The following is a 12,790-nucleotide window of genomic DNA, read 5'->3' on the forward strand; positions in this document are numbered from 1 at the left end:
CAATGATGCATCATCATCGTTTTTTTATTTGAAAATGCATCTCTTGCAGATTTAAATGATTCTTTTTCATCATATAGAAAATAGATCTCTTTTAAGTCACTGGTCAGCTTCATCACTGAGATTTCATAATCTGCTGCTGTATATTAAATGCACCTAAAGTAGACAACTTTTAAATAAAATTCTGCATGTACTATATATACTCACAAATCAGCAATAAAATTTGATCTAACCGCAAACTGTACAGACACAGATCTGCCATTGTATAATGCACCAGCAGATCAGAGTCTATGCTGTTTGTTCTACTGACTACTCTGAACAAACTACACAGACACATTATGCAATGGCATATCTGGGTCTACCTGTTTGCAGATGGTTCCAACTTACAAGCGAGTTGAGATAGTAATTGTTACAATTCCTTCTGTAACTAGACTATTTTATCATGACTTAGCATTAACATTTAGAGCTGTTTCAATGTGTAAAATTCACGCATAATGGTAACACATACCTGATGGGTTTTTTAACATTTCAGATTAACATATTATCTCTAATTCTATACATATCTTCTGTCACTGTCAATACTTGCTAATAAGTCGAGTCCAACTGCAAATAACATAGATCCTGATCTGCTGTAGCATAATCCACCTGCAGATAAGGGTCATGCTGCTTATTCTACTGATTACTCCACACAAATTGTACAGATCCAGATCTGCTGGTGCATTATGTGACCACACATCTTGGTCTGTGCAGTTTGCAGTTGGACTCGTCTTATAAGTGAGTTATATATAGCAAATACATTGTTATCTAATGTTTGATATAGAGAAATATACCTTTCCTAAAATTTTGCAATAAAAAATAAATTGGCTTTATTTGTACACTTAAAAAATAATAAAATGTGTTGAAAAGTTATAGATATTACAGTAGCAGTAATTACAATGACAGATAATAAAAACCATTAAAAATATAATGAATGATTAATTTTTCAAGTACAGGATGGTACCTAACAAAATGGAAATATAATCCCTCCATTATTTAGTAAACTGATGAAATTTACTAACTTTATTAAATGAATACTTCCCTCAAAGCTGAAAATAACCAGTTCCTCACTGACAAAATCTGAAGCTTTAACCTCTTGGAAATTTTGTAAAATTTATATCATCAAAATTAAATTATATGTTATTAGTTGTAACTTTCATATTTACAAATTTAACTTTTTGTATGAATAAAAACCGAACAAGATTCCTTTTTATAAGCTTAATTACTGAGAACAACTGTGGATGATAAAGGTACATAAAACAAAAAAAAACCGACAACTGCAATTCTCCTCTCTCTGTTTCTCTCTCTCTGTCTCTCTCTTTTCTTTCTTCTTCTTACCAAAGATCTTTCACCACTGGGTTGTTTCTCAGCTGTGTTAGTTAACTCATAATTATTAACATCATTGCCTGGAACAAAAGAAGGGAATCTGAAAACTTTAAAAGTAAATGAATATTTAAAACAATACTGCTAATATTTTAGTTGATTAAAATAAAATATTCTGACATTTTTCTGCATACCAGTATACTCCACAGTGAAGTAAACTGCAATCAGCATAGACCCAGACCTGTCTATGCAGTTCATTCATTTGTTTCAATTGATCAAATAGACCCAGATCTGTCAGTGCATCAGCATATCTGTTTAATCAGTTCCTTCCACTTCATTTAAATTGGACACCAAACCCAGATGTAAAAGTGCATTACAAATCAGTCCAATGCAGTTCATTCTACTTCAGATTTAAATTGAACTGGTGGATCCAGATTTGTGTGAGCATTACATGATCTGAGTACATTATCTGCAACTGGATGAGCAGTGTACATGAATAAATGACAATGGAATGCTGAAGAGTGAATTCACTGAAACTCTTCTATATTAAAACCATAAGCAGTTTACTCTCTTTGATATGACAAATAATGTAGCCTTGAAAAAATTATACAGCTGGGTTTGATTTTGGACTACATACTTATATTAAGGATGGACTACAGACACATATTAAGTATGGACTACATACATTAAGGATGGACTATAGATATATTAAAGATGGACTACAGACTTATATTAGGGGTATACTGCAGACATATTAAGGATGGACTACAGACACATATTAAGTATGGACTACAGACACATATTAAGTATGGACTACATACATTAAGGATGGACTATAGATATATTAAAGATGGACTACAAACTTATATTAGGGGTATACTGCAGATATATATTAAGGATGGACTACAGACATATATTAAGGATGGACTACAGGCATATATCAAGGATGGACTACGGACATATATTAAGGATGGACTACAGACATATATTAAGGATGGACTACAGACATATATTAAGAATGGACTACAGACATATGTTAAGGATGGACTACAGACATATATTAAGAATGGACTACAAATGTATATTAAGTATGGGCTACAGTCACATATTAACAATATGTTACAGATTTATATTAAGGTTGAACTAAAGATACATTAAAGACACTAAGGATTGGCTACATATACATTAAAGACATTAAGGATGGACTTATAACAGATAAATTAAAGACGTTAAGGATGGATTACAGATACATTAAAGACATTAAGGATGGACTTGTAACAGATACATTAAAGACACTAAGGATGGACTACAGAAACATTAAAGACATTAAGGATGGACTTGTAACAGATACATTAAAGACATTAAGGATGGACTTATAACAGATGCATTAAACACGTTAAGGATGGACTACATGATGTTGTGACTTTTGCAGAGATTTTAAGGAGATAACTATTGAAAATATGTCACAAATTGGGATAGTTACAAATTACTGATAATAAGGAAAAAAGGGAAATTCTCCAAGTTTCATTCAGTTTCATAGTTTTATAAGTAGCCTGCCAGGATATCAACTGAATTTGAAATCTGTTGGACCCTAATAGAGGGAAAGACAACCTAGTTACTAACCTTTTCTGTTGTGTATAAAGTCATGTATTTCCAAGGTTATCATGATTGCAATAAACCATCCAACACACCCCCACAGGACATTTTCCATGTTCTTGGACACCATCTTTAAACCCACTCCAATGAAAATGTTGATTACTGAAATAAACATTTATGAGTAATGAGAATTGTGTGGATTTAATACAATATAAAAAGTTTATTTTCCACCAGCCCTGCAACGAAATTATTCCCCGATAGCTTTAGTCACTTCCAGTTGTTTAAAAAAAAATCCTCTAAATTAAGAATACCTGCCAATATTCTGACCACTTATTTCACATACAATTAGGAATATCAATTTCTGGAATATAGTGGTTGTTAATTCATGCTATTATTAATTGTATATATTTATATGTGCATATAATTTCAGTTATTTTCCCCTCTTAACTGATAGAATCCAGTCTATTATTAACACTGTTCAAGGAGTTTTACTTAATCTATCCATCAAGTGCTTTGACTAGGGTATATCTGTGCCATGTTTTCTAATCAGATTAAATAATTTAAATAATGTTTATGACTTGCAAACTGAATCTAGGTAGTGATATTTGTTCCAAAAACAACAAAGCTTATCAATCAAATCCCTTTAAATATTCATATTTCAATTCTTTATATGTTTTATTAATATAATATTTAAAAAATCTAATTTAAGCACACCAATTTAATGTAAGGCACAGCAGCCATCAAATTCTCAGTGAGGCTCAAAAATTCATCCAGTTGTTAAAAAGTTTAAATAGTACAATGTTATTGCACATGCAGAATCTACACTACACTCTTCTAGAATATTAAACCCCTTAAACTGTACAATATTCATATTGAAATATGAACCGTATGCTTAATCCTTGAACAGTTAATTGTGGAATGTCAACAATAGCATGTGCTTGTGGGAAAGGTGTAATGAAGCCAACTGGATGGGTGAAAGGTGTAAAAATGAAGCCATCTTGCTGGCAATATGCTATGATGCCATCTGGCCAGGGAAATGTGTAAATGAAGCCATATGGTTGGGAAAAAAGTGTAAATGAAGTGATCTGGCTAGAAAAATGTGTAAATGAAGCTGTCTGGCTGTGGAAATGTGTAATGAAGCCATCAAGATAGGGGGAAGGTGTAATGAAGCCATCAGGCCAGGAAATGGTATATATAAAGCCATCTAGCTGAGGAATGGTGTTATTGAAGCATCCAGAGAAAGTGTAACAAGGCCATCTGGCCAGGGCAAGGTGTAATGAAGCCATCTAGCTGGAAACAATTTAATGAAGTCGACTGGACAGGCAAAGTTGTAAATTAAACTATCTGGTCAGGGAAATGTATGATGAAGCCATGTGACAGGAGAAGGGTGTAACTGAAACCTTCTGGCCTGGGAAAGATCTAAATAAAGCCATATCACTGAAGAAAGATTAAATGAAGGAATCTGGTCCAGAGAAAGGTGTACTGAAGCCATATGACCAGAGAAAAATTTAACTGATGCCATCTGACAAGGGAAAGTTATCATTCATTAAAATCATCTCATTGAGGAATGATATAAATGAAGTCATCTGGTCCAGACAAAGGTGTTGTGAAGCCCTCTAGCCAGGAAAAGGTGTAATGAAGCCATCTGGCAAGAGGCATGTGTAATGAAACCATATGGCTGTACAACAGTGGACATTAAACCATCTGGCCAGGGAAATGTGTCAATGAAGCCATCTTGCTGAAGAAATATTGACTGAAGCTATCCAGTGCAGAGCAAGGTCTGATGAAGCCATCAGGCCAGGGAAAAGTATAATGAAGCCATCTGGAAAGAGACATGTGTAATGAAACCATATGGCTGTACGATGGTGGACATTAAACCATCTGGCCAGGGAAATGTGTCAATGAAGCCATCTTGCTAAAGAAATATTGACTGAAGCTATCCAGTGCAGAGCAAGGTGTGATGAAGCCGTCAGGCCAGGGAAAAGTATAATGAAGCCATCTGATAAGGGAAAAGTGCTATGAGGCCATGTGACACAGGGTAAATGAAGTCATTTGCCATGGAAAAGTTGTAATGATTCCATATGGCAGGGGAATAGCATAAGTCATCTAAATTATGAGCCCCAATCATAAGCCCAGCAGTTAAAAGCAGAAGTTAGATAATCATCTTTAATAGAACATACTGTCACATCATCAATTTTCATGGGGGACCAATTTTTGTGGTTTTCATTGTTGCTCCGAACCAAGAATTCAAATCACCAGCAAAAAATGAGCCATGTAGGATGATGACCCCACCTATTTTCTTACAGTGTTTCATTCCTAGAGATACACACAGCTACTAGGATTTGATAAATCAAGGTCAATATTGTAATCTGGTAATTAAATATTAGCTTTTACATGTGTTTGTTTTATTTTTTATTTTAACCTTTTGAAATAAGAATTATAAATCATTTTATATTGTTTCAATGCACATGTTCGATAAGGTATCCAATGGCTGTAATTTTACACTCAGTGACATAAATCGATATGTGAGGTAAGTAAGGATTAGGAGAAAATAGAGAAAAAGCATAAGGTTTTCAAACAAAAGAAGTATATATGAATTATGATGAATGGGGAGACTATATCACCCATGAGTCTGCAAAAACAGTATATCTGAATAATGATGAATGGGGAGATTATATCACCCATGAGTCTGTAAAAGAAGTATATTTGAATTATGATGAATGGGGAGATTATACCACCCATGAGTCTGCAAAAAAAAGTATATTTGAAGTATGATGAATGGAGAGATTATATCGCCCATAAGTCTGCAAAAACAGTATATCTGAATAATGATGAATGGGGAGATTATATCACCCATGAGTCTGCAAAAGAAGTATATTTGAATTATGACGAATGAAGAGATTATACCACCCATGAGTCTGCAAAAACAGTATATCTGAATAATGACGAATGGGGAGATTATACCACCCATGAGTTTGCAAGAAAATTATATTTGAATTATGATGAATGGAGAGATTATACCACCCATGAGTCTGGAAGAAAAGTATATTTGAATTATGATGAATGGAGAGATTATACCACTCATGAGTCTGCAAGAAAAGTATATTTGAATTATGATGAATGGAGAGATTATACCACCTATGAGTCTGCAAAAAAAGTATATTTGAATTATGATGAATGGGGAGACTATACCACCCATGAGTCTGCAAAAAAAAGTATATCTGAATTATGATGAATGGAGAGATTATACCACCCATGAGTCTGCAAAAAGTATATTTGAATTACGATGAAGGGGAGATTATACCACCCATGAGTCAGCAAAAAAAGTATATTTGAATTATGATGAATGGGGAGATTATACCACCCATGAGTCTGCAAGAAAATATATTTGAATTATGATGAAGGGGGAGATTATACCACCAATGAATCTGTAAATAAGTATATTTGAATTATGATGAATGGGGAGATTATACCACCCATGAGTCTGCAAAAAAATATATTTGAATTATGATGAATGGGGAGATTATACCACCCATGAGTCTGCAAAAAAAGTATATCTGAATTATGATAAAATTAGGAACAGTTATGGCATACACAAAAGGGTAATGTTGAACAGCGCTGCTAAGAAAACAGAACAAAGGTGTCCTAAAATATCACAACAGAGCATCAACTATGACCAGATATGCAATGAGCTGAGGGCATAAGTAGTGTAGCTATACAGAAACCTGTATTTACACACCTGTGATGCATCTTGACACGACAGATGTCAATATTTCTGTCAGGAGTTAAGAATTTAATTGATCAGACATGTGGTCAATAAAAAGGAGAATGGCTACTATGCATGGGTCTATCATGTGGGGAACAGTCTGGGTCTGTGTTCTTTCAAATTCTGAACTTCCTAAACTTTTCATACAATGGGAGGATGGAATTTTAATTATGTGGATGAGGGTAGTTCCATTTTAAAAGGTAAGCAACACAGTAGGAGCAATATTGACTTCTAATTTTTTTTTCTGTGATTTTGTTTTATTTTAAATAGCAGTTCACCATCTTATAACCAGTGATTTGGACATTGGGGGATGTTTCTTGGGTATAAAATGTTTTAGAAAATACATGCACACATTTGCATGTTTTCATTAGTCACTAGAATACACTTAAAAAAGTGAACATTAAGTTTTTGTTGAGTCTGTTTCTTGCAGTGTTGTAAAAAGTGACTGTTTGCCACCTATACTCTCTCTCTATCACTTGCAGAAAGACATTTGTGACAAAGCATAGTAAATTATACCTTCATCAGACTGTTTTCTTGGTGAAGTCACATTTCATATATGATTTTCATGCTATGTAATTTAATATCTACTTCCCAAATGACAGGTTAAAAATGAAAATTTAAGAGCAAATGTTGATTAAATTTAAAATTATTTTCCCATTGATTTTCTATTTAAAAAATTTGACAGGATTGAAATTTTTGGAGGTGTTACTGTAATGTGTAAAACATGAGTACAGAGTTTACTTACTTGAAACTAAGAAAGCAACTGCTCCGACTCCCAAATGTGCAATGTTGAAAATTTTTCTTCTGGGTGCATCGGGACGTGGTCTAAATTGGGCCATGACAGGCTGCAAATAATTACAAGTTTCTTTCTTATCCAACGAAAACAATATACAATCAGATATATACTGTCTGTGTATTCATTCGTTGTCTTTGGTATCAATTTTCATAGGTTTTTAACAAATATGTACTGTAGTTGGTAATTTAATTAGAGGAGGAATCCTATTATCACAACTGTGGAATCATTGCTAATTGAGTCAAAAAAACATGTTGAGTCTAAAAACTGACTTGTTTTAGTGAAAATAGTGCTAAAATGATCTGTTTACTGAGACAGAATTCAGACAAGAGTGGTCTCCCCTTGAATAAAGGGCCCGGTACCAAATCCAATCAATCATAACAGATGTGCATGAAACTGTGGAAAGGAATATGGTGCGTGGCTCATACTAGGATCAGGTAGAAGTCACCATTTTACACATTTCTTCATGTAAGCTACTAAATCAAAATCTATAATTAGAAAAGGTAAGCAGCAATGGGAGTTGCATCCCTTTACCCTAGAGTTGGCCCTAACTCCAGCTGCCTTATGTTCATTAAACATTGTTTTGAATCTCATGTGAGATACAAGCATGGGGGGCACATGGTAAATGAATGGACACAGTTTTGAGAAATATTTTAGCTCCCAAAAATTCAACAAAAATAATAAATAATAATAATAAAGACTTTATTTAGAGAAGGTAACTCAATTAGTTACAGAACTAATCTACCTTGAGGCCTTCTATCTGTTATGTACAATATATACAGTATATACACAACATGATGTGAAGAGTCTGGCTTGACACTAAATAATTAATTTTAAAATTCAAAGCATCAAGCCTGGAGCACATGTACAGGCATCAGTGAAAACATAAACATATATAAAACATTAAATATCCTGCATTGAAAAATTCAGCTATGAAAATAATGCAAAATTACAGAAAACCGGGCAATATTTTTTGTACTAGAACTTTTCAATTTTCTAAAGATTTCATCCATTTAAGACATTGATTATTAAAAAAAAGAAATGCTAGGAGCCTGCCTTATGTCACTGGGAATGTTGATTCATACCAGTAGACCAGTATATTGAAAACTCTTTTTAAACATTTCCTTTTTTGGCCTTGGTACAATGTAATTTTTTCTTCTTATGGACCTTAAATTTAGAGTACCATCAGCATCTCTTTGGTGAAAGATATTGCTTAGATACACAGGAATGTCTTTTCTGGATACTTTATTCATCAATTTGGCCTTTCTAAGAAATATTCTTTCATGTATTGTTAAAACCTTTATATTATTCATTGCATCCTGAAAATTGTCTATACTTTGATCTAGAATTAAATGGCAAGCCCTCTTTTGGGGTCTTAAAAGTGTTGTTATGTTTGAATTAGAGGTATTACCCCAAATTACATTAAAGTAGTCCAGACATGGCTGAATATAACTTTTATAAAAGATGACCCTATACTGAAGAGGAATGTATGTTTTGATTTTCCTCTGTAGCCAAAGGTAAGAATTAACCTTTTCTGAAATATGTTTAATGTGAATAGACCAAGTAAGATTGTTATCCATGAATACACCAAGAATTCTATCTTGAGAGGTCATATTGAGGCTCATGTTGTCAAAGAGAACCTGGATTTTTTGTCGCTATAAAGCCTTGCTCATTTTTGTTGTGTTGTAACTAGTAGGGGTTTCCTTTTTTCTGTATTTATGATCATACTGTTTTCCTTGCACCTAAAAATAGAGCAACCGAAATTATTGTAAAGCTGCTAAGTGATTTGGGAAGGTTACAACAATTGTATATAACCAGATCCCTGCAATAAAAGCTGGAGAAAATCATTTCTGACCTTGAGCCAATGACTTCTTTTATGATGAATGTGGAGAGGGATACCACTCTTGTCTGAATTCTGTAAGCAGACTACATTTTAGCACTATTATAGGGCCAAACTCCTAACCTTAATTATGGGTCAAGATATAACATAGGCATAGTCAGAATCTCACTGTGAAGTTCCGCTGTAAAACATGATCCCTGATATAACACAGATTTAGTAATGGATCTCACTATGAAGAGCCTTGGTATAACATGATCCCTGATATAATGCAGACATAATAATGGATTTCACTATAAAAATCCACAGAATAACATGATTCCTGAGCATAGAGGTTGCATTATTACCAGCATACCAGTTTAATGGTAAATTTTTCCAGTGGTATGTACCACAGTACTTTTTAACTGTTCCGGTAAATAGGTACTTTTTGTCAGTAAGGAATTATGGAAATTCCCAAGTAATTTTGTGATGAATTTACTGTTTGAATTTTATTCCATTTCTAAAGTCCACTAAATATTTTCTTGTTTGCTGAGTAAGTGTACTTTATGTTTAATAGATGTTTACTGGCTCTCTCACATAAAGTTTTCCTGTCTATTATATCAGTACTGTAGCTAGTAAATTGTAGGTTTCATTGTCAACACTTTCTATTTTTATCAATAAGCCTCCATAATGTCAGCATATTGCCTTTCCAGGACATCAGCAATAATGTGTGTTTAATCATCCCATTTTAGTTACAGTTCTAAGATTACAACATATAAAAATATTCACATACACATAGTAAACTTGTCTAATGTAAGGTCAATTTGGAGGAGGTCGAATTTCTGTTGTACTGAGATATTTTTATTTCTATTATCTCAAGATAATTTTTTTCAAATAATGGAATGACTATAATATGCTGTGATTTTGCTATAAATTAACTCAAGATATTTATTCCAGTTAAAGACAGACAAACTATTGCCCCCCCATATTAAATTGTTGGTCCGTAATATGACTTTGGTATACTGTGGTATGTATCGTGATATGATTTTGGTATACTGTGGTATATATTATGATATGATTTGGGTATACTGTGGTATATATCATATGATTTTGGTATATTGTGGTATGTATCATAATATGATTTTGGTATATTGTGGTATATATCATGATATGATTTTGGTATACTGTGGTATATATCATATGATTTTGGTATACTGTGGTATATATCATGATATGATTTTGGTATACTGTGGTATATATGATGATATGATTTTGGTATACTGTGGTATGTATCATAATATGATTTTGGTATATTGTGGTATATATCATGATATGACTTTGGTATACTGTGGTATGTATCATGATATGATTTGGGTATACTGTGGTATATATCATGATATGATTTTGGTATATTGTGGTATATATCATGATATGATTTTGGTATATTGTGGTATATATCATGATATGATTTTGTATACTGTGGTATATATCATGATATGACTTTGGTATACTGTGGTATGTATCATGATATGATTTTGGTATATTGTGGTATATATCATGAAATGATTTTGGTATATTGTGGTATGTATCATGGTATGATTTTGGTATACTGTGGTATGTATCATGGTATGATTTTGGTATACTGTGGTATGTATCATGATATGATTTTGGTATATTGTGGTATGTATCATGATATGATTTTGGTATACTGTGGTATATATCATGATATGATTTTGGTATACTGTGGTATATATCATGACATGACTTTGGTATACTGTGGTATGTATCATAATATGATTTTGGTATATTGTGGTATGTATCATGATATGACTTTGGTATACTGTGGTATGTATCATGACATGACTTTGGTATACTGTGGTATGTATCATGACATGACTTTGGTATACTGTGGTATGTATCATGATATGGTAAACTGTGGTATATATCATGATATGATTTTGGTATACTGTGGTATGTATCATGATATGATTTTGGTATACTGTGGTATGTATCATGACATGATTTTGTATACTGTGGTATGTATCATAATATGATTTTGGTATATTGTGGTATATATCATGAAATGATTTTGGTATACTGTGGTATGTATCATGGTATGATTTTGGTATACTGTGGTATGTATCATGGCATGATTTTGGTATACTGTGGTATGTATCATGGTATGATTTTGGTATACTGTGGTATGTATCATAATATGATTTTGGTATACTGTGGTATATATCATGATATGATTTTGGTATACTGTGGTATGTATCATGGTATGATTTTGGTATACTGTGGTATGTATCATGGTATGATTTTGATATACTGTGGTATATATCATGATATGATTTTGGTATACTGTGATATATATCATGATATGATTTTGGTATACTATGGTATTTATCATGATATATTCAGAAGTACTGAAAGAAACCATGGTCCAAATTTATCATGGCACCCAGATCTAATTCCTGATATAACACATCTAAAGTAATGTCCCATTTTACTGGCTAAACTATATATTTTTTATATTTCTATACTTTTCTGTAACTTGGTTTACTATAGTTTCCAAGGATAACATTGTAGTGAGAACCACTGTATGTATATATTCACAATATCATGACGTTGGGGTGAGGTGCAGGAGCAAAATAGTTTCATAGAGATTATGCAGCAATTTTTCAATACAAGAGTGAATAATAGATGAACTATTGTACAGGAAATAAAGTCACTCTACTGTACAAGAAAAAAATCACTCCACTGTACAGGCAAAAAAGTCATTCACTGAACGACTCAGAAAACACTACTCTAGTGAATAGTGAAATCAGAAATTTGTAACATACTTACATTAATAATAGTCAGTACCATAATGATAATTCCCAGTATAGGATGGGCCTTTTGAAAGTCTGTCCAACCACCTGTCTGAAGAATAAACAGAGATGACATGTTCTGATTTGACAAAAAAATATCAGATATGCTACTACTACATACATACTAATACTACTACTACAGTTAAACCAAAATTGATAGACCACCTGTTTAAAGAGACCAGATTCTCATTGCTTAGATTTACTGATTATATAATAGTGTTATCACCTGTCTTGAGAGACCACCTGTCTTGAGGGACCATTATTTTCTGATAGTAGAGGGTGGTCTTTCAAGATAGGTTCTGCTGTACTAATACTACTACTAAAGAGTTAGAGCTATTAGTAATCACAGACACATAACATAAGCTTCATACGTCAAAAGGCCAAAATGTAAAGAAATCACATATAGAGTGAAGACTGCAGTTTTAAGACCCTTCTGATACAGTACTCCAAAGATGTATATTATTGTAAACATCTTAAGTTCTGTACCAAACCAGGCATCCATGGTAACTTGGAATCTACAAAGAAGTCTCTAGAAAGTTGTTCCTCGATTTCTGCAGGTGTTGTAGGGTAGAACACTATGTTGAACTAGTTCT

General features: G+C 33.0%; 1 protein-coding gene across 3 annotated transcripts in view; it reads right to left on the minus strand.

Moving 5' to 3' along the window:
* The window catches only part of LOC149784929 (ferric reductase 1-like), a 112,047-nt gene that overhangs the window by 9,288 nt on the left and 89,969 nt on the right, over positions 1-12,790 (minus strand). For all 3 annotated transcript variants that reach the window (XR_016425335.1, XM_089978557.1, XM_089978555.1), the window contains exons 12-15: positions 12,175-12,249; positions 7,464-7,563; positions 2,980-3,114; positions 1,372-1,439 (exon numbers count right to left, since the gene is read on the minus strand). Coding sequence is in view for 2 of the 3 variants with exons in the window: in XM_089978557.1 (XP_089834683.1) it covers positions 1,372-1,439; positions 2,980-3,114; positions 7,464-7,563; positions 12,175-12,249 (378 nt within the window). In the remaining variant the exon portion in view is untranslated. The remainder of the gene's footprint in view (positions 1-1,371; positions 1,440-2,979; positions 3,115-7,463; positions 7,564-12,174; positions 12,250-12,790) is intronic.

This window comes from Sinohyriopsis cumingii, chromosome 13, assembly GCF_028554795.1.
Source record: "Sinohyriopsis cumingii isolate HCF-2022 chromosome 13, ASM2855479v2, whole genome shotgun sequence".
NCBI lineage: Eukaryota > Metazoa > Mollusca > Bivalvia > Unionida > Unionidae > Sinohyriopsis > Sinohyriopsis cumingii.